Below are 25812 nucleotides of genomic sequence, written 5' to 3' on the forward strand. Positions count from 1 at the left end.
TGAAATGTGAAAAATGAACCAAAATTGAAATTTGATGTATAAAAATATACCAAATTAAAGTTCATATATAATACTGCAAATTGTATCAAAATTAATGTAAAATTTAAATATTTATGTCGTTTATTTTATTTATAAAATTTGGATATTAGACTTAAGAGATAACAAATCCTATATCACTCGACTCTACAAGTATTGATATTGTGTTCGTTATATTGAATATTGGTGTGATCCTCTCCTTTTATCTATTTTCTTTGCATATCGAATCATTATAAATATTCTAACAAAGTAATTAACCCAAAAAATAGTTAAAATATGCCTTAATATTCTTAATAAATTTAGAATTTAGTCTCTCTACTTTTTAGATTTTAAAACTCAAGCCCAATTATTGTTTTGTTAATTTCAAATTAATTACAACTTTGTTACATTACTACCAAGTGAGTATTTTTTTTTTCCTTCAAAGTGTCACACCGATAAATTTAACAATAAAAATTCAACAATGTTAATAATTGAATCTAAATTTTAGATTTAGAAAAGTAAAAATATAAAAAAAAAATTAAATTTACGAAAAATACAAAAACTTATAAAAAATAAAATCGAAAACACAAAATTTTGACAAACTTGTTGAAGAAGTGAGAAAAATAATTGAGTGTACCGAGATGAAAATAGAGCTGTTATAAATGGCTGGGGAAAACATTAAATAGAATCACGGTTCTCATGTTATATATTCATTTATTATGAAAATTATAAGTCAAAAATACCCAAAAAAGAGGGCAGTAAATCTTAAATTTTTGTTCTTTTTTGCCAGCTAAAGTTAAATTAAATGAAAATTTTGGGTCCACTGTATGTAAATGTATTAATTTCTTCAAAAATATTCAAGAATTTAGAAATTTCCTTTTGGATCCTACTCTGCTCAGTGTTTACTGAGCTTTGTCCCCAATTCTTACAAGTTAAATGCTTGGAAGGTAGATGAGGAAAAAAAAACATTTATTCCACATTACCTAAAAATTTGGAAGGTAGATGATATATTATAAGTATAGCCAAAGAAAAATTGAATATTGATTTGACTTATCATTCGATTTAATATTGTAGAATAATCAGAATTTTATTTCAAAATCGGTTCAAACTGAAGAGAGAATTGTATGAAATGGGGTGTTAGGTTATCCTTTACCCTTTTTTTTAATTCGGTAATTTTTTTAATCTAAATCCTAAAATCATATGAATCCTTTTGTAATGACCCGATAGTTACGGGTGTCGAAAAGTGTATTTCTGGGACTCCGTTGTTATAAAACGGACTCGTAAATATTTATTAAAAATATTTATAAAGTTAGTTGTGCAGTTAATTAGGTTTTGGTTAGGTGATTTTGCATAAAATAAGAGTAATTAGGTATAACGACTAAATTGCATAAAGGGTGAAGTTAAATTATAGATTAAAGAATAATAGAAGAGACTAAATAAGCAATTATTCCAATTGCTTTGAATGAGGCCGGATAAGTGTATTTTATTATAAAACTTAAAGTTAAAATATATAATATAATATTATAATAAATCTTAAATGTATATTATATTATATTATATTATTTAATGTGAAATTGAATTGTATTGTATTGATGAATTTTAATTGTTTTAATTTCGTAGCTAACGTTGTGCCGGAATCTTCAACTAAAAAGGGAAAAGATAAAGTCGACGATGAATAGCTCGAAATTTCTGGTTTGTATTTCTATAATCCGAAACTATTTATTAATTGTTGTAATTTTTATTTAATGTATATGGTAAGTGTTGAGGTAAGTAATTGATATTTTGATAATTGATTGAATGTATTGAATTGGTAGATATATATATTGAATGGATTGATTTTTGAATTGAAATGATTATATGTGCAATTATGTGATTATATGAAAAATTAGTATTGGATATTGATTATATCTGAAATGTGAAATTAAACCCTATTAACTGTATCGGGCCGAGTCGGATATAAATGGCATGCCATAGGATTAGAAGAGTTCAGGGATTTCTTCGACTTTGAGTCGATGAGACACTGGGTGTCAATTTATTACTTCAGATTAATTCGATGAGGCACTGGGTGCCAATTTACTTCGGTTTAGCCGATGAGACACTATGTGTCAATTTATTACTTCAAATTATCGATAAGGTACTGGGTAACAAACTGGTGTGTTTTGGTTGGATCCGTGTATCCGTCAAAGTCCGAGTCGTGTTAATAGGGGTAATTAAATGAAATGATACTATGATTGGTATTGGAAAACATTGAATGTGAAATGAAAATAAGACACATGAATTGTGTATCATATTGTGAAAAGCTACTTGTATAGCAAGTATGAGATTTGAAATAGCAAGTGATGAGAATTAAATATGTTATGAATGATGTGTTTATGAATTGATGAATTGAATGACTAATGTTATTGTATGATGAAATATATATTATAATATATTATCTTTAATTATTCGGATTATAGAAATACCATTGAGTTTATACTCAGCGTACGGTTTTGTTTTCCGTGCACAGGTTTAAGTTTGATCGCTGATTCAGCATCCAACAACTGTCCCGAACTTAAACGTGGTGATGTTATTCCTTTTTGTGTCGGCATGTACCTAGGGCATCTAAATGTTAACTAGTTTGTGGATTGATTGTAAATAAGATTATAAGTTAATATTGGTTGGTTATACATACAAATATGTGTTTATGTTAAAGTGATGGTATGACATGTTTTAAATTAGTGCATAAATAAACATGAAATACGTAAATTTGGATTGAAATAAATATGTTAATAAATTAGATTGGAATGATGTCTATTAATAAGTTTTAATAATATGATTGTAATACTTATGAAGGTACATAGATTAGGTATTTAGAATTATCGTTTTGATATGTTTTAATTGTATTTGATTGTGTTTTGAATTGGTTGAACAAATGGTTTTTGAGTTACTTAGTGTTCAAGATTGCAGGGAATGGTAAACTTGATGTTTAAGGTTCATTCTGAGTCCACACGGCTAACACATGAGCGTGTGGTTTGGCTGTGTGTCCCCTGCAACTTAAAATTTTAAAAACAGAATGCTCAAGGTATTTTCACACGGACAGAGACACGGGTGTGTGTCTCATCCGTGTGTGACACACGGCCTAGCACACGAGCGTGTGACTTGGCCGTGCGACCCCTGCACCTTAATATCGCAAGTCAGTATGCTCACATGGCCTAGCACACGGACGTGTGGCTTGGTCATGTGACTCAAGTCAGTAAGCACCTAAATTTGGACACGGACTGGGACACGGTCGTATGCCCCTATTTCGAATATCCACACAGCCTGATACACAGGCATGTCTCTTGACCATGTGAGCCATACGGCTTGGACACACGGACGTATGTCCTCTGCTCCTTTGAAAAATTTTGATATTTTTGAAAAAAAATTCTGAGTACCCGATTTAGTCCTGAATTTGTTTCTAACACATATTTTGGGCCTCGTATTTAATTTGAAAAGTTCGGTAATGCTCCGTAACCCTATTCCAACAACGGATAAGGGTTAGGGGTGTTACACCTTTCTCTTATTGTCTGTTTAGGGTAAAAAAATTACCAAAGTTATGTATCAATGACATGAAAAAAAATTTGTTGAAATACCATTAAATAATTAGAAAATAGTATAGAATAATGTGGTGCCCTGTTTCATACAATATTTTCTCCAAACTGAACCGTTATCGCTTTTAATTTGAAAGTAAAAATATTTCATAATTAAAGTTTGTATATACATTTATTAATTCAACCTTAAAATTACCATTGAGTATAAAAATGAAAAACAAAGAAGTAGATGGAAAATGGTCAAAGGTTTCATCTATTTTCCTCTTTCTTCAAGTTAAATTCGAATTTATAGTCTCAAATGTTTCTAGTTGAGATTGAAACAAGTTAGATAGCTACTTATTTGAAAGCATTGTACCTTTGATAGATTATTATTATTATTTTCAATAAATATTATTTTATTTTATTTTTATTTTTAAGTTTAAAATTATATTAATTATTTTTGTGTTATGATAAATTAATTTAATATTTATATAATAAATAAATTTTTCTTTATCAACAAGTGTTGAGTATAGTGGTCATAAATCTTGAAAGAAACATAAAAAATTATTATTTTTTTAATATTTCTACATAAATAACCAAAGGAGGCATTATGTTTAAGTGTGACCTAGTTCCAAATAATTGAAATTTATCCCATGATTAGAAGAAAAATTAACTTACAAGTTATAATTAATTATGGGAGGAATCACTTTACATGTCATTCTTCCACACTCAATTTTTTTCATGACAAGTGAAAAGAAAAAAGAAAAATGGAATTTTCACTTTCCATTTTAATTGATCTCAACTATAAAGTTACATTCTATTATCAATGAAGATATTGGAGGACTAATTGGTAGTGATTTGGTACCTATGCCTATTTCTAAAATTAAAATTTTGCACAATTCCAACTCCATTTTATTTAAAATTTTAATATTCAAAAAGATATTAAAAAAATCCGATTTTTAAAATATTTTTTCTCCTGCACTAGTAACAAGACCGATGCCACCAGAGGCGAAACTAAAAAAAAGTTTTAGGGGTGTCGAAATTAAATTATAATTTTTACGACAGTGAAATTGCAATTTTACTATTTTAGTAGCAAATATTTTTATAATTTTTAAAAGATTAAATAAATTTTGGGGTCAAAGTACAAGTTTACCTTTATTAATTTAGAATTTTAAAAAATTTAAAGAGCCTAAATGAAAAAATTTCTATTATAGGATGTCACCTCAAAATGTTATTTAATTTCTAAAAAATTAATTAAAATGCATATCTAACTAAAACAAAAATAAATTATTTCTTAACAATATTCTAAGAATTGTTTAATTTTAATTAAAAAATGATATTTGGAAAAAAAATTCACTCTTATAACAAACCCCATACCCTAAGAATTGTTTCTTTAACAATATTCTCAAAATTTAATTAATTCTAACCTATTCAATCAATTTATTTGATTTGATGAACTTTTATTTAATTTACGATATTCCTAATCAATTCTTAATTTAATCGATCTGATTTAATGATATGTTTAGTGAATGATTTCCTTTCGTCGGTAATGTGTGGGACGTAAGAAAAATTGCATGGGGTCAAAACTAGGTTCAAACCAGATGTGTAAGTGGTCAAAAACCGTCAAAAGCTTTGAACATGTCGTCGTCCTCTTGCAGCACACTAGTAAGGGCTTTCAGTTCTCACGCGAGACTCCCAGAACACTCAACACCAACCACCCCATCAATCATGCTCTAAAAACACTCCCAACAAAACACATTTGCTGTTTTCTGCCTCTGCTCTGCGCCCATATTTAAATACATCTCAGTTTATCTCCTTGCCTCCTTCATAATGCTCTGCGCCCATATACATGGTGGGTCATAAATATCTAAGTTTGAACTGTAACTATGTGCCGTAAATTTTGAACGAATATGATCGAGATTCATTATGCATAATTAAAATATGTATTTCTTCAAGCTCCGTACATATGATAAGTTTTGAATATCTATGTTCGAGATTTATTATGCGTAATTAAAATTTACATATTGGATGCTATATATGCGAGTTTTAGTTTAATTAATTAATATATTTAATATAATTATAAAAAAAATTGGAAATACAGTTTTTAAGTTACCCCACCATAACGCTCTCTACACTTCTTCTTCTTAATCATCTCTCTCTCTCACTCTGTTGCGCATTCATTCATTTCATGTCTCTCTAATGGCAGAACACCATCTTTGTCACTCAAAACCCCTCTCTCTTCACCTCTTTCAATTTCAAATATATTCACCCCAAAATCTCTTCCTTTTCCTTAACCCTTAAACCTAACCTCCTCCACCATTACCCCCCACCCCAAAAAAAATGCTCTTCCATTTCCTCTCCTTTCTCCTCCTCCTCTTCTTCATCTTCACTTTCCCTTCACTTTCCCTGTCTCTCAACCAAGAAGGTCTCTACCTTCTCCAACTCAAATCCTCACTTTCCGACCCAGACTCCGCCCTTTCTTCATGGAACCCTCGCCACCCTACTCCATGCAACTGGCGCGGTGTTTCTTGCGACGCCGCCACCGCTTCCGTCACTTCCCTTGACCTCTCCAACGCTAACCTCGCCGGTCCTTTCCCTTCCTTCCTTTGTCGCCTCCAAAACCTTTCCTACATTAGCTTCTATTTCAACAATATCAATTCCACCATACCCGACATCTCCACGTGTCGAAATCTCGTCCACCTTGATCTCTCTCAGAACCTTCTTACCGGTGAGCTTCCTCACACTTTGGCTGACCTCCTTAATCTTAAATACCTTGATTTGACCGGTAATAATATCTCCGGAGATTTTCCGGCGTCGTTTGGACGGTTTCAGAAGCTCGAGGTTTTGTCCCTCGTTTACAATCTGCTAGACGGAACTATCCCTGCTTTTTTGGGGAACATTAGTACGCTTAAAATGTTGAATTTGTCGTACAACCCGTTTAGTCCGGGTCGGATCCCGCCGGAGCTTGGGAACTTGACCAACTTGGAGATTTTGTGGCTCACCGAGTGTAATTTAGTCGGCGAGATACCTGACTCACTGGGGAAACTCAAGAAACTTGCTGATTTAGACCTTGCACTTAACCATTTGGTCGGGAATATACCGAGTTCGCTCACGGAGTTGGTCAGTGTAGTTCAGATTGAGCTCTACAACAACTCGTTGACGGGCGAGTTACCTCGCGGGTTCTCGAATTTAACCAACCTGAGACTCCTCGACGTGTCGATGAACCGGTTAACTGGGAAGATTCCGGACGAGCTAACTCGGCTACCACTTGAAAGTCTCAACCTTTACTCCAACAACTTGGAAGGAACATTGCCACCGAGTATCGCTGACTCACCAGCTCTGTACGAACTCAGAATCTTTCAGAACCGACTCACTGGTGAGTTACCTCAAAATCTCGGCAAAAACTCACCGCTCAGATGGTTCGATGTGTCCAGCAACCAATTCACCGGCCCAATCCCAACCAGCTTATGCGAGAAAGGGAAGCTAGAAGAGATGCTAATGATATACAACTCGTTTTCAGGTCAAATACCGTCGAGTTTAGCCAACTGCAGGAGCCTGAATCGGATCCGACTCGGTTACAACAAATTATCCGGCGAAATACCCACCGGATTTTGGGGTCTCCCCCATGTTTATTTACTTGAACTCGTTAACAACTCGTTCTCTGGACCAATTGGGAAATCAATTGCAAATGCTGCAAATTTGTCCCTTTTGATTATATCTAGAAACGAGTTCAATGGTTTCTTGCCTGAAGAACTCGGTTTAGTTAATAACTTAGCTAAACTCTCTGCTAGTGACAACAAGTTCAATGGGGCATTGCCTAAAAGTATAGTAAACCTTGATGGATTAGGGATCCTTGATCTTCATGGGAATGAATTAGAAGGTGAATTGCCTAATGGGATCGATTCGTTGAAGAAATTAAACGAGTTGAACTTAGCTAACAACAAGTTTTCTGGGAAAATCCCAGATGGAATCGGTAGCTTATCGGTGTTGAATTATCTCGACTTGTCCGATAATCAGTTAACCGGAAGAATCCCACTCACTTTGCAGAGTTTGAAGCTTAATCAGCTTAACCTCTCGAATAATTTGTTATCTGGTGAGTTACCTCCTTTGTTCGATAAAGACATGTACAAAAACAGCTTCTTGGGGAACCCTGGTTTATGTGGGAATTATAGTGGTTCGTGTGGTGGTAAGGATGAAGATAAGCTTAAAGGTTATGTTTGGTTACTTAGATCCATCTTTATACTAGCTGGTTTGGTGTTTGTTGTTGGTGTGGTTTGGTTTTACTTGAAATATAGGAATTATCAGAAAGCTAAGGCCATTGATAAGTCTAAATGGACTTTAATGTCATTCCATAAATTGGGTTTTAGTGAGTATGAGATATTGGATTGTCTTGATGAAGATAATGTGATAGGGAGAGGATCTTCGGGTAAAGTTTACAAGGTCGTGCTTAGTAGCGGTGAGGCTGTTGCTGTGAAGAAGCTTTGGGGTGGTTTGAAAAAGGGTTGCGACAGTGTAGATCTTGAGAAAGGTCATGCTGAGTCACAGGTTCAGGACGACGGGTTTCAAGCTGAGGTTGAGACATTAGGGAAGATTAGGCACAAGAACATTGTTAAGTTATGGTGTTCTTGTACTACCCGGGATTGCAAGCTTTTGGTGTATGAGTACATGCCGAATGGTAGCTTGGGTGATTTGCTGCATAGCTGCAAAAGTGGTTCACTCGGTTGGCCGACGAGGTACAAGATTATCGTGGATGCAGCCGAGGGACTTTCGTATTTGCATCATGATTGTGTGCCTCCGATTGTGCACAGGGATGTCAAGTCCAATAATATCTTATTGGATGGTGACTTTGGCGCTAGAGTGGCGGATTTCGGAGTTGCCAAGGTGGTTGATGCGGCTGGAAAGGTTGCTAAGTCTATGTCTGTCATTGCCGGATCTTGTGGTTACATTGCTCCAGGTTTGTTGATTATCTTTATTATCAATCTAGTAATTGAAAACGTTAATGTTTGCAATGTCTTATGAAAACTTTTGGTGCAGAGTATGCGTATACGCTTCGGGTGAACGAGAAGAGTGACATATACAGTTTTGGAGTAGTAATACTCGAGTTAGTCACAGGCAGACTCCCAATCGACCCGGAGTTTGGCGAGAAGGACCTCGTAAAGTGGGTCTGCACCACTCTAAATCAAAAAGGAGTGGACTATGTCCTCGATTCCAAACTCAATCCATGTTTCAAAGAAGAAATGTGTAAGGTCCTCAACATCGGTCTCCTTTGTACAAGTCCACTCCCGATCAACCGACCGTCGATGAGAAGGGTGGTTAAGTTGCTGCAAGAAGCCGGTGCTGAGAACCAGCTGAAGGCTGCCAAAAAGGACGGGAAATTAACTCCTTATTACTACGAAGACGGCTCGGATCAAGGAAGTGTAGCTTGACAAAAAAATATTTTTTCACCCCCATAGCTTGTTGCAAAAACAAGGTCACAAAGTGAGACACACAGCCCCTAATTGTTTTTGCTCTCAAGTTTTTGCCTTTCATTGTTACCCTACTTGATGTTTTGCTTTTACAGGCTTGGTTTAGTGGGGAAGAAAAGAGATTTGGGGATGAAATTTTCACAGTGAAAAAGATAGATTCATTAAGGAGTTAATGGACCAAACTGTAAATTGTATTAACAATTAAGGTCTTGAAAATGATTTTGAATTTATTATGTCCACCAACTGCCTTACTACACCGTGTCCTAGTCTAAACCCAAATTCTATCTTTTTTGGGTTCTAATTCTGCTATTAGTCCTTGTACTCTATGTAAGTTGTGAATTTGATCTTTGTACTTTAATTTAACCAATCATAGTTTATATATTTTTCGAATTGATAAATTTTAATTTCTTTTCTTAATTTTTGTACTTTTCGGATTTTTGAATTTCGAAATTTCTTTCTTGTCACAAAAGACAACAGTTATCTACCATAAGCAGAGTTTCACCCATTATCTACCATTGCCTGCTAAAACTGGTTAGACAGGTCTCAGATATGAGCTATGAGATTTTACAGTGTTGTACCTATTTTATTCCTTGGTTCATCAAGTCACTCAAATGTCATCCATTGATGAAGTAGTTAGGTATGGTAGGTTGCCATTTATTAGAATGGAGCTCTTGGATTCTGCAAGCTTTATTATTGCACTACTTGTTAGAGACATGAAATGAAATCCATACATCAATTCGGAAAGTGACATTGGACAACACCCATAGTTCAGATCAAGGCCTCAGAGTTGCTTAGGTTGTCATTTTGCATGCCTTGTTTGTTTCTATTGCTTTAAAACCCAAATTTCACACATTACTGCAAACATTTAACCGATGCCTTCAATGTCTATTCTTTGGTCAATCTACTTTTTTTAGTGGAAATCTTGATTAAAAAGGATAATTTTTTAAAATAATGTTAGTGCAGCAACTCGTGCAGTAATTTATATGTATTTAATGTTGACAAGGTACTAATTATATTATATGCTATGTTCGATTAATAATTTAAAAATAATAATAATATTTTTTAAAAAGTTAATAAAAATTGTAAAAAAAAAATGAAGTACACATGAAAAGGGGTGAATCTAGAATTCTTTTAGGAGACTGAAATTGAATAATAGATTTTTGAGAGATCAAAACATGATTTTATAAATGTATTAACTTATAATTTTTATCATTTTAAAAGGGATTAAACATAATTTTCTTCATTCTGGGGGGCTAAAGTATAATTTTACCATAAATTAAAAATAAATTTAATCATCTTATAAGGGACTTAAATAGCAATTTTATATTTTTGAGAGTCAATGCCCCTGCCTACCCCCTCAAATTCGCCCTTGCATGTGGATCAACATATGAGCTGCCATGTTATTTAATGTTTTGGTCAGTATTTTTGTTTAAAAAAACAACAATTCAACTTCTTTTTTTAAAAGGTTGATAGCCAAATTTAAATCTTTTTAAAAGGTTGAGGATCAAATTTAATTAAAAATAATAATAAGGGTCAATTTGACAAAAGATGTAAACGTTAAGGGCTAAATTTATCTTTATGTTGTTTTTTTTTTTTTATCCTTTATGCTCATTTTACAAAGATTAATCCTTTTAAGATTCATAGTTGCCTCTTTCAACAATGTCATCTTCAAAGTTTGAACTTGATTTCTCTCTTGAAAATCCAACGTGCCTTAACACTACACCCGATAACACCATCTGGAATATTCAAATTTTGAAAGGGTGATAAACCAAAAATTCCAACATAATGGGCCACTAAATAATGCACTTAATAAACTAGCTTTGTTTGTTTGCTTTACAGAGTTAGGCCAAGCTTTCCTTTCAAACATAATTTAGAAAGCTGTGCATGTTCTCCTGTCTACCCAGCAAACTGCTGGATATGATTGAAACTTTGGGTCTTCTTCTTCTTCTTCTTCTTCTCTTCCTCTTCTTGCGTGTCAATGTACGACGAGGCAAATTCAGCATTGGAATATCAACTTTATTTTTATTGCAATGGATGGAACACACCATCCCAAAAAAATCCCACAGCTAGAACAAATTTTGATGTAATTTGCAACACTAAATTGATGCTACATGTAGTGCTAGTTTGGACCATATCTATCAGCATCCAATTTTGCTGCCTGTCCTTTATTTTTCACCCATATATTGTGGATTTGAGGGTAAATAAAACACTAATGAAACACATTGAATTGCTCCAAAATCTATGGGAAATTTACCATCTTTCCCTCTTTATGGGCATCGACGGTCAAATTTTAGTATTAATTTATGTATTATGTGTAAGTTGTGGATTTAGTCTCTTACTCTATTTGGTTGTTTTCGGTCTCTGTATTTTAAGAATTTAAAATTTCAGAGCTCATTAAGTTTTGTTATTTTCCAAAATTTGATGAGACAAGCATATTATCATATATGTAATGTTATATTAGTTTGTTATTTCTATACATTACTCATGAAAATTTCAAAACTCGAAAAGAATAGAGACTAAAATTTATCAAATTTAAAAGTATAAAGTCTAAAATCGATCAAATTAAAGAACAAGGACTAAATCTAAAACTTACACAAAACATAAAAGATTAATAGTAGAATTTGATCTAATTCTCAAACTATTATGGATATTTAGGCCTCTCTCTTTTATAGTAAATAAAATGGTTTGTTGGTGAGACTCGAACTCTAATACTTCATACTTGTTACAGTATTAATGATGAGACTCAAACTCTAAATTCCGTACTGATAGTAAAGTATTAACATTTCTTAACGAAGAATCAAGTTCGAAAACTAAAGTTAGAACTAAAAGCAAAGCCCACTTATGAAGCCCATATGAGTGGACTAAGTCCATTATATGTTGGGCATTTAAGTCATTTGGATTTTTCTGTATTTCATAATTATACTGAATTATGATTAAATACAAGATCGAGTTGAGTTGAACCATTAAATAAATAGAAAATTGGTCGTCTTTATCATTATTTTCTCAAACTTTTTACTATTCAATTTAAAACAAAATAATAATATTAATTTAAAATGATTTAAAAGTAAATAAAATAATTAGTTTAAATATATAAAGGGTTAGCATTTAGTAAATTGGTAGTATTTTTTTTTATTTTACAAGTAGTTTTAAAATTTTTATCACGTGTCTTCTTTTCTAAAATATTAAATATTTAATATTTTACTATACATTATAGGACACTTGTCAATCTCTAATCATGTTTGTAGAGTCTGAAAATTTTGCCGACAATGTACTAAATATTTTCCCATATATAAAACCTCAAACAATCTAAATTTAACAAACATAAAAGAAACCTATATTAAAAATGCTACTGTTAGATGTAGTGATAAAATATATTGTACATGAAAACTCAAACTCAAATATCAAAAGCAATATCGTTTTATAGAATATAAAATATATATTGATTAAAAAAACACATAAATTTTTTGATAATTAAAATTTTGCATAATGTGATCTTAAATTAAGTTTCTAAAGAATAATTTAAAGAATATATTAATAAATTTTCATAAATAAATTTTAAAAAACAAAATTACATGAAAAACTATAGATGTAAACAAAATTACGTGAAGAAATTTATTTTAGGGGAGCAAGGTTATATTATACTTTTTTTAGGGAGGTCAAAGTATAATTTTATCATTGTTTTAATATATTATTTCATAATTTTTAAAGGGATTAAAAAGAAATTTTATTATTTGGGTGGTTCCAATGCCCTTGCTTACTCCCTTGGTGTCGTCCCTGATCGTTAATATTTTTTTTTGTTAAATTTATCAGTGTGACATTTTGAAATAAGAAAAATATACACTTGGTAGCAATGTAATTAAAAAAATATTGTAATGAACCTAAATTAAACAAAATAATTTTAATAGTGTTAACAGTTGGATCTAAAATTTAAAATATAAAAAATAGAGAGACTAAATTCTAAATTTTAATAGGGTGGACTACCCAGCCTTTGGACAGATCTACCTATAACAAAGGCGAAACTAGAGGGTAGGTTGGGGCTACCTCCCCCAAGACTGAAAAATTATCCGTTTAATCCCTTGACTATTTATAATGTTTTAAATTAATTTAACAGTAAAATTATATTTCGACCCCTCCTAAAATTTAAAATTAAATCATGTCCTTTCTGAAAGCAAAATGTTTATAGCTTAATCCCTTAAAAATTATAAAATTTTATATTTATACAATAACGAAATTACTTTTTTAATTCACTCAAAAATTTATAATTCAAATTCAACCCTTCAAAAAAAAAAAGTCTCAACTCTCCCTGCCTTATAACACCCTAATATGATCCAATATCCCTAACCCCAAATGACCTCAACAATCAAACTACTACAACAAACACAAACTTCAGTTTACACTCAAGCTTTTTCAATCATATCCCAAAAAATTTATATATTTTAAGAAAAAAAGATAAAAAATGGAAGAAATAAATTCCTTAGCTAAACATGAATAAAGAAAGAAAGAAAAAAGGTTTCTTTGAGCTTGTTGCAGAAGTGGGTGAAATGCACACCATTATTATGGGATAAAAACAACTATAATAATAAGACCACCACCACAACAAGAAGAAATAGAGAGATGACATGCTGCAATAACTCCGCCACCGCCGAGTTCAAAATCCGTTGTGGCATCTTAACCATTGCTTGCCCCATATGCTCCCAAGATGAGGGAATACATGACTATTTGCCGGGGTTACCATCGGGGGTGAACTGTGAAGTTTGATCCAAGGCAAAGCCAAATTCTACAATCTATACCATTTAGAGGCAAAGGCAGTATCTGATAACTACAACCTTCTTCATCCTTTGATTGATGAGTTTGTTCAAACTCTAGAAGGTGAAAATGGGATTTGCTATACTCATCCTCAGAGACTTCCAGGTATTTTCATGCTTTTATCTTACTACCATACCTATAGATTCAACTTTTACTGCTAGTGGCTGGTCGTCTCAAGGGATTTAATGAAAAATTTCAAAAAAATTTAAAGGTATAATGAAAAGTTTTAAAATTTTTGAGGGGGTCCATCTCCTCTTATAAGGTTTCCACAAATAAGAAGGATAAAGATAAAGTTGAGGCTTAGAAATTTGGAAATTCATCATGAATGAATCTATCTAAATTTATTTTAATTTAATTATGGATATATTCTAAATATCAATTCGATTGTAGTTTATAATAGTTAATCTTATTTATATTTATATCCTCAAAAACTTTCTATTATGATAAAATGTGAATTTTTTATTTTAATTTAGTATAATTTAATTATTCGTGGATTCAAATTAATATGAATGTGAACTACTATGGTTAAAATCCACATTATCAATGACCAATTGAGTCATAGCTCAATTTGGATGGACATTGTTGTCAATGCAGCAGGACGTGGGTTTGAATGCGCTGAAGTGCATTATCCTATTATTTAGGGGTTGTGGAGGGGCTATGAGTAGTTATAGGCATTGTGTTAAAAAGAACAAATATGATCAGAATCTAAATGAGCCTTAGCGATGAAAGTATGATTGAAGCCCATATATAAGAATTTATATTGTATTTTTTTATTAAAAAAATGGATAAAATAGTTTATATATGTTAAATTAAAGTAAATTAGTCTTTTTTGATAAAATTTTCATCTATTTGTGTTGTTAAAAACTAGCTTAGCTAACCGAATAACTAGATAATGATACGTGACGTGTCATGTGTACCTCATGATAGGAACAAGTTTTTCACGATAAAAATAGATAGAAGTTTTAACAAAAAGATCAATTTGCTTTTTAATTTAATATATATATACTAATTTGTCCAACTTTTAAATAGAATGGACAAAATTGAATCTAACTCTTAGTACGAGTCTATGACAGGATATTATTGCAATAATAAAAAAGTAATGAATTCTTTGCTTATTTTCCTATTGGGGATTTATGGATAATTTATTAATGGTGTAAAAGGTATATAGGTTCACGTTTCCAAATGATACATGCCGGTGTAAGCAAAGACACTAACAAAATGCGAGATAAAAGTGTTTTTTGTCATCCGAAAATTCGAAATTGAAATTTTGGTTAAAAAGACATCAATCTTCATCGCTCAATCCAACATTTATTATGTCATAATTAAAAATTTTAACAATGAAATAATTTAACAAACTCTAAATATGAAATACAAATTACATAATAAAAAATTAGATTAACTATTGAACATTTTTTTAAAAATAAAATCAATGATTGAACCGATCAGATCATCGGTTCAATTAAAATAAATAAATAAATTCAACCGATTCCAATCTAACCAATTTAAAATCATTCTTCAAATCGATATGCCAACTGGTTGATTTAACCCAATTCAAATCCAATTCAAACATCGTTAGCTATAACCATCCATTTTTATAGGATTGATGAATATTAGAGCCAATCAAGAGAAGTCATTAGACCCCCAATCCGAAACAGAAAAGAGAAACAAGAAATGTTACTTTTTGTGTAATAGGCACAAATGATAATTCAGGCCAAGTGAGGTGAATAATACAATCAAACTTACAATATTCCTTCAATCAAGTACTAGGTTTAAGAATTCAGATACAACTATGAACTTAAAAGAAATCACACCCTATAATAGTTCTATATATAAAGAAACCCACTGGGTCACCACAATCAAATACACATAAACATTCCTATATATGACATAAAACCCTTGATGATGTCAGTTTAAATCAATTATAAAGAAAAGACGGCTCGGCTCAGGTCATCAACTCGACTCTATCAAACTACAAAGTAGATTACAGGTGTACCTCCATATACAAAGTCATATTATCAACTCAAAACACAACTATCATGATTTCTGCAGTACACATTTTTCATACAGAGCAAGGATTTCTTTCTTATTCGGATTCCTCAGCGCAAGCAGCTCTGCGCCGAAATTGTGTTTCGTGAGTTCCTGTTTAAGTTTTTGTACAGTGAACTTCGTATAATCCTCTTGATTGTTTTGTTGGTTCTGGTTGTCGTCATCAGCTTTGAATACTGACCCGCCATCTTCTGACGGTGAATGCCTGAGGGGGCTAGTTGTGCTCTTGGACTTCTTATTTGCTCTTAAAAATTGGTCACTCATGTCTATATCTTGCACAGATCCGACTCCCACTTCATCATCTGTCCTCAATCGCTTTCCGTGAGAAGCAGCTTTTAGCTTACTATCCAATGCAGTTTCGTTTAGACGAACTGAAGTCAACTCTTGCTGCAATTGATCAAGTTTTGCCTGTGCAGCTTGTAGCTGAAGAGAAAGGGCTTCAGCTCTGTTATTAGCATCTGCATGTGCTGCACGTTCAGAGTCCAGAAGGTCTTGAAGTACTTTGACTGTACTAGCCCTCTGCTCATTGTTTGTTTTTAACAGTGACTCGATCTCTTTCTCCCTCTCTTCGACTCTACCCTCTAATAATGCAACTTTTGAAACAGCATCCATCTCTGACACACGAATTCTATGTAATTCGTCCTCCAAGTCTGTTTTCTCTCTCTCCAAGTTCTCAATTTGTCTCTCGGCCCTCTCAATATGAGCCAATCTTTCCATTGCCGTCCTCTGTATCTCGTTTTTCTCCTTTTGAGCAGCTACAGATTCTGCTCGTGCTTTATCAGCCAACTCGGTTGCTTTCCTCGCTTCTTTCTCAGCTATTCTACACCTTTCTTCAACTTCTGCAAACCTGTTAAATTCAGATGAATACTTCTGCTCCAAATAGATCTTCTCCTGTTCTAAAATCCTTGCTTTTCCCTCAAATGACTGGGCCTTGGAGTTAGCATTTTCTAGCTTATCTGCTAACTCCCTGATTTCAACCTTTAATGATGATATCTCCGCATCGTAACTCCAGATTTTTGACTCAGCAGCCTGCAAAGCATTTCCCATTATTAAATACTGTGAAGTTTGTAAATGCACTTAAACATTGTTCAACTCATTAAAGAATTTAAACCTATAACATTCTTGTAAATCATAATTTTAAAACTGTGCTAGTAATCATGTGCCAATGCATTAGATATAAACACATACATAATCATATGCATATATATAACAAGCTCACCTTCAACTCTAGCCTTAGTGTTGTCAAGCACTGCTCAGCATGCTCAACCTTTGCTGTCTTGTCCTTTATTTCCTCTTCCTGCAATGTTCATCAGAAGATAAAACAAATCACATTTTCTTGCTGCAACTTACATTTGCATATACATGATCGAATGAACAAGAATGTAGGAGTGAATGCAAGGCAAAAAATATAAAGCACCTTCTCAGCCAATGAATGTGAAAACTCTTCCCTCAGAGAATCTTCCCTGAGTTGAATTTCCTTGCTTGACCGCTCTTGCGCAGTTGCTGCCTTCTCCAAAGCAGTCTTAGCCTCTCTAACAGCAAAGTCATACTTCCTTTTCCACTCCTCTGCCTCCTCTTGAGCAGACTCAGCTTGCTCTCGAGCAGCAGCCAGCCTTGCTTCGGCAGCAGTGCTCCGGGACTTGAGCACTTCAATTTCAGAGGCAGTCTGATCTTCTCTGGCTTTCTGTTTTGATAACACCTGATCATATTTTCTTCTCCAGTCTAATGTTTCTTGCTTGGCAGAATCCAATGTTTTCATTAAACTAGAACATCTCTCCTTCAGTGAACTATTATCACCTTGCAAATTATTCATACGGCTTGCATATTCATCAGCAAGCTTCTTCTTGTCATTGATAGCATCATCATAACGCTTCAGATATTCAGATTTATATTTCTCACTATCTTCCAGCTGCTTGTTAACTAACTTCATCTTATCCTCAATTGCACGACATTTCAGTACAAGGGAATTCTTCTCTGATACAATCTGATCTATATGTCTCCTGGTGAAATCCAGTATTGTCCCCTCCATACTGACAGTTGAATAGAATAGACAAGATAATAATCAAAACTAGAGACTTAATCCACAGTAGACATGGTATAAATCTCCAAAAGAAAATAATAATATTGTGTTGATACAAACCTTTGCTGTAAAAATACAGCCAGTTTCTGCCATTTTCCAGGGCCATGGCATGATGCCTCATATTCAGACAGAAGAGCATCAAGAACCTGCATATAACATTCTAATAAGCCCAATGAATACCACACACTATTCCTATAAATTAAGACTGAAACAGAAAGTCAAAAACAGATAACTCCACTCAGGTTGGTTGATTAACCAGCCTTCTTCCTTATAATTTTAGTGATATAAAATCAAAATCAGGAATATCATTAAAAACAGCAAGGATTAGATTGAAGTCCTTCACATGAAGAATAAGTAACAGTGATCGCTTACCTTCACAATTTTTTCTACACTTGCATCAGAAGCATGGCATGCTGCTCTCAATCTCTTTCCCATGCTTTGTATAGCATTCGAACATTTCAAATCTGCTTCCATAAATGCATTCCTTTTATAATCCTGCATAAATGACCAATCCATAATACAAGGCTTACCATGAATTTTAATAACATAAAAATAAAACGTTACGATGTAGCATTGAGTAACTCTATACTTCAAATGCCTTTTTGAAGAATTTCTGTAGAAGCTCCTCATATTTCTTCCTCATTGAACCAACTCCTACAGCACTAGCATTGTATACAGCCAGCGATCTTTGAACTGCTTCTTCATGAGCCTCCCTCAACGCCGCCTAGGACCATCAAGATTAAAATGCTAAAATATTATATAATTACCACCAAACAATTATGATAAAAGCATCACTTACTTCCTCAGGTGACTTTGTACGGTCAAAAGTTGACATATAAATCTCTGAAGCAGAATCATATGCCCTTCGACACTCAGCTTCTTCAACACTCTGTATGAAAATAACACTGATAAGAATCCTTCTAAGGAAAATGAGGGGATTTTTATACCATTTAAGCTTTGGAATATTTATATAACTTTTTCAGCATCAATGTCTTTTTTAAACCTCTTTGGTGCCATTAAAAATGCATCTGGAAGCATGTCCTGACAACAGTAACTAACCTGCCATGAAGAAGATATAGTGGGCACTGCACCTTTATTCAAAGCATCCAGATAAGATTCTGTGATACCTATAAGAACAGGCCCCGTCAGTATAGTAGCCCCAACCTGCTTTGGTCTTGTTCTCTCAAAAACAAATTTTGTCAATGCATCAAGCCCGGCTCGGAATTCAGGTCTCAGTTTGTCAAGCTACATATTAAAACTAAGGTCTTAGTACATAAGTTATGCACGCCAAATAGAAAAAGGCACAATCAGCACTAAAAGAGGGAGGAGGGAGAGCAAAGATAAAAATAATAGTAGAAAACAGAGAGAGATTGGCATATATGAAAGCAGTTAGATCCTAACCGAAATTTGATCGAGTCTTTGGAGATCATTTTCATTGTTCAAAGGCCTCACAAGGGTAAAGCATTCTCTATCAGGAAAAAGAGCTCGAATGGAATCTCGGATCTACAATAATTAACAATGCATAATCAGAAAGTACCACAGAGAAGAAATTTCCAAATACTTTAGTTAATCATATCCTTCATGATGAATACTGGAGAGGTGAATCCCTAATCTGTGAAGGGAGGAAGGTCTATGACAGAGAAGAAAAATTCATCTACTTAGTTCTTCATATCCTTCATCACAAACATTGTAGAAATGAATCTCGTGAAGAAAGGAATGCTATTAGGAAAGCATCAGGATGAAACTCTAACTAGAATCCCAGAGATACTTAACTTCAGCAGATAAACTAATTCATAGAATTTATACTGACTTCCTTTACTCCCCGAATTAAACCCAAGTTAAGAATTACCTCATTTTTGGCAGCTATATCTTTCCCACTACCGTCAACTGGCCGTAAAGCAAGCTCTAGGTAGTCACGGGGAGTGATTTTCTTATTATCCTCCACCAAGTCCAGATAAAAATCCTGCAAGTAAGACAAATATTTTACAAAAGAGAACTGAAAAAGTGTATTTTACAATCATGAGAAAGCTCATCACATCCATATTCAAGAATCAAACATGTCACAAACAATAATAAGACAGTGTGTGCATGTTTCCATCTGTAATCAAATATTACCCTAAGAAGCCAAACAAAGATTGGGGAGAACTGCCCAAGTTCAGAAGCTGTGGTTGTTCTTGCTCCAGCTTTGACTCGAATATGTTTTGTCATTTGAGTGACAAGAGAGAGACGATCCAGTGCAGTTTCATCTATGCCTCCCATCTAAATATCAGAAGAATAACCTTATTAACATGGCGCTTAAAAGGATTAATGTCTCTTCAAAAATGGAAAAGAAAAGAGCCAACCTGGTTGTAGATGAACATACTAGATAAGAGGACAGCTAGGGAAAATATCTGAGTGCTGTATGTTCCCTGTCAGGTTTGCAAGATACGAGCATGAGTCAAAAATAATCAAACCAATAAATATAATCAACCCATTCCCACAAAAAGTAAGTGAAAACTAACTGTTTGATCGTAGGCATCTATTCCTTCAGAATCTAACAGCAAAAGATTGTACTCAGTTCCATCAAGAGCAGTTCTCTTTAATGGTGCACTCCACAACCAAAGCCCTTTAGTACATGGTCGATGAGTTGATGCTACTTGAAATCCGCTACTCCTTCCAAGAAGCTATAGCCAAAAAAATGAATGCATAGCAATCTCATAGGTAAAAGAGACAATATGCATTACAATGCTGATAAAAAGAACAGATAACATGCAAGATTCAATACAGAGAAAACCACTTACAAGTTTACAATATCTAACCACAATACCACAAACAACTCAATAATTTATGCCTTACAACAATTGAAATAGGAGTAAGACTAAGTTTTATAGCAAAATTCACATCTCCTATGAATAGAGCAAAGATGTTTCTCGTTAACCCATATATATTTTTCTCTATACACATACTCAATTAAACATTATCATAACCAATGTGCTTTTCCTAACAAGTTTACATTTCTCACATCTTTAGTAATCTCCACTTAAATAGTTAAATGCACTAATATGAACTTAAATTAAAGTTGATATTTTCCCCTTACAGCTATAATAAATGAGGGCTTCTAAAAGCAGAAAAGTTAAGCCAAAAAGTCCTCCAATTGATCAAAATTACACATTCCGTTTCCCTAAACCCTAAGCTTACAATATAATCTACTCCAAAAGTCAAAAACCCTAGAATTCATCATTTAACGTACAAAAGCACCAAAACAACACAAATTTCTTCCAATTATAATCAAAACAAGTCAACATAGAAGAAATTAAAATACCTGATTTAAAATGAAGCTCTTTCCCTGACGAGCCCGGCCACAGACCGAAACGACTCCAATTGGTTCCTTAACAAGCTGCAAAACCGCAACCGCTTCCGGATCCATCCGGAACTTCCCTTTCTCATCGCAATACACCAATCGAATCGGCCTAGCTGGACCGGTCACTGGAGAAGCCGACGCCGACGATGAAGAGGCCGAATGACCGAATGATTGCGGGGACACATCAGCAGCGGACTCTTTTCCTCTACCAAAATATTTCATCATCTTTGCTCAGGTCCTCCGCCGATCAGTTGATTTTCTCTCTAATTTGGCTTAGCTTTGCTTCTTTCGTTGTTAATTTTTTAAGATTTTTCTTTGGAGAAGGGCTTGGCTTTTGCAACGTTTTATTGGTGTTTCCACTCTACTGACAGAGGTTTAAAATTGGGGAGGGAAAAGGTGAAAATGACTTTTGCGGCTTTATTTATAGGGCTACTTAGATGGGATTGTAAAATTACGCTAATATATTTAATTGGGTTAATTTTACCAAAACTCCCCAATAATCGCTAAGATTCTAAATTAGTACCCAAAATAGCAGTATTATATGAATTAGGTCATTATGTCCACTTAGCCAGCAATTTATACGTTAAATACCGGTTTGAAAGTATATTTAAAATATATGAATCAATTTATAAGTATGTGAACGCATGTCTATTGAGCATACAATTCGAATTTGATTTATTAAAAAATAAACAATTTAAATAAAATTTAAGAATATTATATTTTTAATACGATGGATACAAATTATCTATGCAGTAATTGCACATCCAAGGCCAAAGGAGGGTGCTGGAAGGGACCCTTTTCCCACCTAAAATAAGAAATTATTGCTTTAAATCCTTGAAATTTGTAAAATTTTAAGATTAATATATGGTAAAATTATAGTTTGGCCTCTAAAAATGTTAGAATTTTGATTTAGTTCTTTTGAAAATCATAAAAATATAAGCTAGTACAATTAGGAAATTTTATTTTAAATCTCATAAAAATATATAAATTAATTTCGACCCCTCATAAAATTTCTAGCTTTACCCCTTGCACATTTATTTACAATTTCATACATATGCCTTATATATGCTACATATGAAATTTTAGATTGTGTTTAACACCTAAGCTAATAGTTAAACTGAAAAAAGTACACAATTAGAATGATACTGATTCTTTAAGTACTTGATTAGAACGTTTTGGAGTATAAGGATCAATTTAGAATTTAGGTCATAATTTGGGGCTGTCTTTTGAAATAAACCCTATTTGTTTCTTTTAGTTGTTGTATTTGTCGGTACGGTGAAAGGGTGTTTTGTCCTTTTCTGACTATTTTAGTCTCACATCCAGAACATCAGCTTCGTAAACTCGTCATTAAGTAATTTTATTTTATATTTTTAGTATCTTATTATTTTATTAATTTATCATTATTTATTACGAGTAATATTATAGTGTGCATAATGGATATTAAAATTATAGTATGCATTCATCCTCTTTTATTAGTAATTGGATTCGATTATATTCAATTATATTCGGGGGGAAGTAGTTGTTGAACGAGTGTTGAGGGATCATCACCGCCATTGGATCATTGAGTTTAATAGGAGATTGGGACTTTGTTTTGTTTTCAATGCTGAGTTATGGGATATATTAGATGACTTGACCGTTTTTCATAATAGAAGTTGGGACGAAGTGTTGATTCGGACAGATAGCGTAGAGGTTATTTAGGTCATTCAAGTAGTTTTCTCAAGATCTTCTAATTCTACACATATAAGACGAATTCAAACATATATTATCGAAAATGGATCAATGAGAAACATCACATATTCCTCGAGAAGAGAATACAGTTGCTGATTACATCGCTAAATTGACTTTTAATAGGAACGAGGGTTTGCTGTTGTTTAGAGAGAATCCATTAAGTTTTAATGGTTTATTCTAAGTATTGTATTGACTATTCTTTTCACACACACACAAAATTATAGTATGTATTTTTTTAGTTCTAAAAATGTCATTGGAATGATTTGATGAATTGGTTTAAGTTTAAATCGCATAACTTTGGTGTATATTAAAGATTTGAGAGCAAAACGTGGGGTCATACCAGCCATATCCAGTTGTTAGTTTAACTTTGTGGAAAAAAGAAAAACACTACTTTCATTGATTCAACCCAATGTAGCATCGGGGAAATCTCTGATTCCCTTTCATTATTCTTTATCTTTGATTCCCTTTGTTGTAACCAAACGCAATATTTATAGTATATAATAACATGAACAATATATCCTTCCCTTTGTTTGGTAATGAAAAACCTCACACAGCATCGTCACTTGAAGAAGCCATTACCAGTTCATCCAAAGCTCCAACAGACAGTACCCTTTCAATGGACTTTAGCACCTCTCTCACACTGGTATCTATGGGTGTTGGAGGATACTCTGGGGACCCTTCTTGAAACACCTTTTCATCGAGCTCTTCACTTTCAAGGCCAACTATCTGGTCCATTGTAGGTAACTGATGATCATATTCATTGATTCCAATGGTGATTTGTATTGCCATCTCTTGACCTTGTAAGTACCCACCAGCCAATGGAGCTTTGCCTTTGTGACTAACTCGGCATAGAACCCAATCATCCAACTTAAAACAAGAAGATACACAAAGAGATTAAAGTGCAGTGACCAAGTCCTATAGTTTCAGTGGAGAAGAAAGTAATATAAACTTACTTGCATTGATCCTTTAGGTCTTTGAGATACAAAGCAATCATCGAGCAGTCTATATTCAATCATCATCCAATCGGTTTTTACACCTTTAGGAGGACGTCCTTTGTAAAACACTAAAGCTTTCTTCATTCCAAGGCATTGTGAACCAACAGAAGCGATGATCGGTTTATCGGTCCCGGTAGCCTTCCAGTATCCCGATGCCGCTGCTCGGTTCGGGCGTGTTCCGTTCGGATACTTCCTTTCTCTTGGACTAAAGAAAAACCACTCGTTCTCACCAAATAAAGCCTTATCTGTAAGCATGAATGCCATAAACATAATATATATTATATCAGATGACAAGCAGAAAGGAGGAGCCTACCAGGAAGTTCCCATGGATTGAACTTGTAGATATTAACATCAGCTATAATGGAGAACATTAGGTGATGATTGGAGGAAGGGAAAACCTTCTGGTTTAGATAATGAATGATAAGCTCTTCATCAGTAGGATGGAATCTGAACCCTGGGGGCAAGTTAGCAACATTAGACCTATTGTTTCCATCCATGGGACAGTGGGGAAGATAGTAAGAATCATTTGCTTCATATTTATATATACCATAACTTGTACAAATTGGTGGTGATAAACAAGAAGATTAAATAATTTATTTCATGAAAAATCTTGGAGAGATCACCAACCATACATAATAATCATAAACAATTTATAGTCTGTCACTGTCTAATAGTTGGATATTCTAATATGTTGTTTTGCATTTGGTTTTACATGCAAGGTTTCTAGTCTCCATGCAGTTGACAAGAAATCTAGTATAACATCCTCGTACTGATTGGTTGCAATTATTAAAATAATGGTAATTAATGCAGCGAACCTTCGGTTGGGGACGTCGGGGTGAAAGGTTTTCAAAAACGATTCTTACAAGGATGAGGGCCATTATAGGAAAAAAATATCAGAGCAGGCATTTAAGTAATAGATAGTATATACCAGATACAGCACATGCCAGCTAACTGTGTCAGTGAACATTATGCATGCTGCATGCATGTGCATTGCATGACTTATATATATTATACTCCCCAGTCATTGGATGTCAGCATGCATGCATGCTGATTAGAAGTGGAATTATATAGAAAATATCAGATACAATTTAGGAAATCAAGTCGAGACAGTAGTTCAGTAGAAATATAAATATATATGCGATTTCATGGAGGGGGAAAAATGACAGAGACTAACATTGGAGTTGATTCCAAGATAATTAAGGAAATGACATATTGAAGCAATAACTTCGTATTTATCAAAAGTTCAAATTTTAAAGACAATATTATTATCAATATGAATCGTATATATGTACCTCCTACCCTTATATTTTAACTCATTTTGTGTGCACAAATGAAATGGTACATACCCTCGAAGGCTCCACATTCAAAGTCCCTGCAATATTATCTTAATCACAATCTATTTTAGCCAGCAAACATGTTATTAGTGTATTCTTCAATTCCAATGGGAAGGGTTAGTTTTAGAAATCAAAAATATTTGGAGGGGTTTTAGAAATTATAAAGTGCCATTGTCTTAATCTTTTGACCATTCCAGAAACATGAATCTTCAAAAGGGTTTTGATTTTTATTTACTTTTTGTTTCTTGTTTTGGGGCTCTTGAATATTGCAGAGAACAGTATAGAGTTTAGAGCCAAATATACGAATCCTTTGGCCAGTTGGTGCCTGCATATTTGATGTTGTCTTATAGTCTTTTAGTTTGGCTCTTTTTGAGGACATAGAAGAGAGCAATGACAGTAACATCTTAACTGAAAATTATATTTAATTGGATGAATTGACCAACAATGGCAATGGA

General features: G+C 33.5%; 3 protein-coding genes across 4 annotated transcripts; 1 reads left to right on the forward strand and 2 right to left on the reverse strand.

The window, feature by feature from the left end:
* Window positions 1-5679: 5679 nt before the first annotated feature.
* LOC107925134 (receptor-like protein kinase HSL1) lies at window positions 5680-9426 on the forward strand. Of its 2 annotated transcripts, XR_001691903.2 has the most exons (3): window positions 5709-8517; window positions 8598-9041; window positions 9124-9426. XR_001691903.2 is itself a non-coding variant. In XM_016855709.2 (2 exons), the coding sequence occupies exons 1-2, from the start codon at window positions 5904-5906 to the stop codon at window positions 8987-8989; spliced, it is 3006 nt and encodes a 1001-aa protein (XP_016711198.2). In that variant the 5' UTR covers window positions 5680-5903; the 3' UTR covers window positions 8990-9426. The 2 variants fall into 2 exon arrangements, 1 of the variants encoding a protein (XP_016711198.2); XM_016855709.2 differs by having other exon boundaries at window positions 5680-8517; window positions 8598-9426.
* Window positions 9427-15555: 6129 nt separating this feature from the next.
* Window positions 15556-21692, reverse strand: LOC107925146 (guanylate-binding protein 3). Its single transcript, XM_016855728.2, has 14 exons — window positions 21262-21692; window positions 20462-20623; window positions 20303-20368; window positions 20076-20219; window positions 19810-19923; window positions 19362-19463; window positions 19020-19205; window positions 18760-18849; window positions 18550-18684; window positions 18333-18455; window positions 18021-18106; window positions 17298-17910; window positions 17100-17177; window positions 15556-16909 (listed from the first exon to the last, which is right to left on the reverse strand). Exons 1-14 carry the CDS (start codon window positions 21523-21525, stop codon window positions 15869-15871), a joined length of 3204 nt encoding a protein of 1067 aa, XP_016711217.2. The 5' UTR covers window positions 21526-21692; the 3' UTR covers window positions 15556-15868.
* Window positions 21693-23574: 1882 nt separating this feature from the next.
* On the reverse strand, window positions 23575-24616 carry LOC107925023 (NAC transcription factor 56). The gene is made up of 3 exons (XM_016855594.2): window positions 24337-24616; window positions 23982-24268; window positions 23575-23895 (listed from the first exon to the last, which is right to left on the reverse strand). The coding sequence occupies exons 1-3, from the start codon at window positions 24518-24520 to the stop codon at window positions 23575-23577; spliced, it is 792 nt and encodes a 263-aa protein (XP_016711083.2). The 5' UTR covers window positions 24521-24616.
* Window positions 24617-25812: the final 1196 nt, after the last annotated feature.

This window comes from Gossypium hirsutum, chromosome D10, assembly GCF_007990345.1.
Source record: "Gossypium hirsutum isolate 1008001.06 chromosome D10, Gossypium_hirsutum_v2.1, whole genome shotgun sequence".
Classification (NCBI taxonomy): Eukaryota; Viridiplantae; Streptophyta; class Magnoliopsida; order Malvales; family Malvaceae; genus Gossypium; species Gossypium hirsutum.

Bases quoted from the DNA above. Each gene is read 5' to 3' on its own strand.
- LOC107925146 (XM_016855728.2), bottom strand. From the start codon at position 21,525: ATGATGAAATATTTTGGTAGAGGAAAAGAGTCCGCTGCTGATGTGTCC. The intron at 20,624-21,261 runs GTATTTTAATTT...TTTTGGCTATAG, and splicing joins AGAGCTTCATTTTAAATCAG to CTTCTTGGAAGGAGTAGCGG. The intron at 20,369-20,461 runs GTTAGTTTTCAC...CAAACCTGACAG, and splicing joins TAGATGCCTACGATCAAACA to GGAACATACAGCACTCAGAT.
- LOC107925134 (XM_016855709.2), top strand. From the start codon at position 5,904: ATGCTCTTCCATTTCCTCTCCTTTCTCCTCCTCCTCTTCTTCATCTTC. The intron at 8,518-8,597 runs GTTTGTTGATTA...CTTTTGGTGCAG, and splicing joins TTGTGGTTACATTGCTCCAG to AGTATGCGTATACGCTTCGG.
- LOC107925023 (XM_016855594.2), bottom strand. From the start codon at position 24,520: ATGGATGGAAACAATAGGTCTAATGTTGCTAACTTGCCCCCAGGGTTC. The intron at 24,269-24,336 runs GTAGGCTCCTCC...TCATGCTTACAG, and splicing joins CAATCCATGGGAACTTCCTG to ATAAGGCTTTATTTGGTGAG. The intron at 23,896-23,981 runs GTAAGTTTATAT...TCTTGTTTTAAG, and splicing joins GACCTAAAGGATCAATGCAA to TTGGATGATTGGGTTCTATG.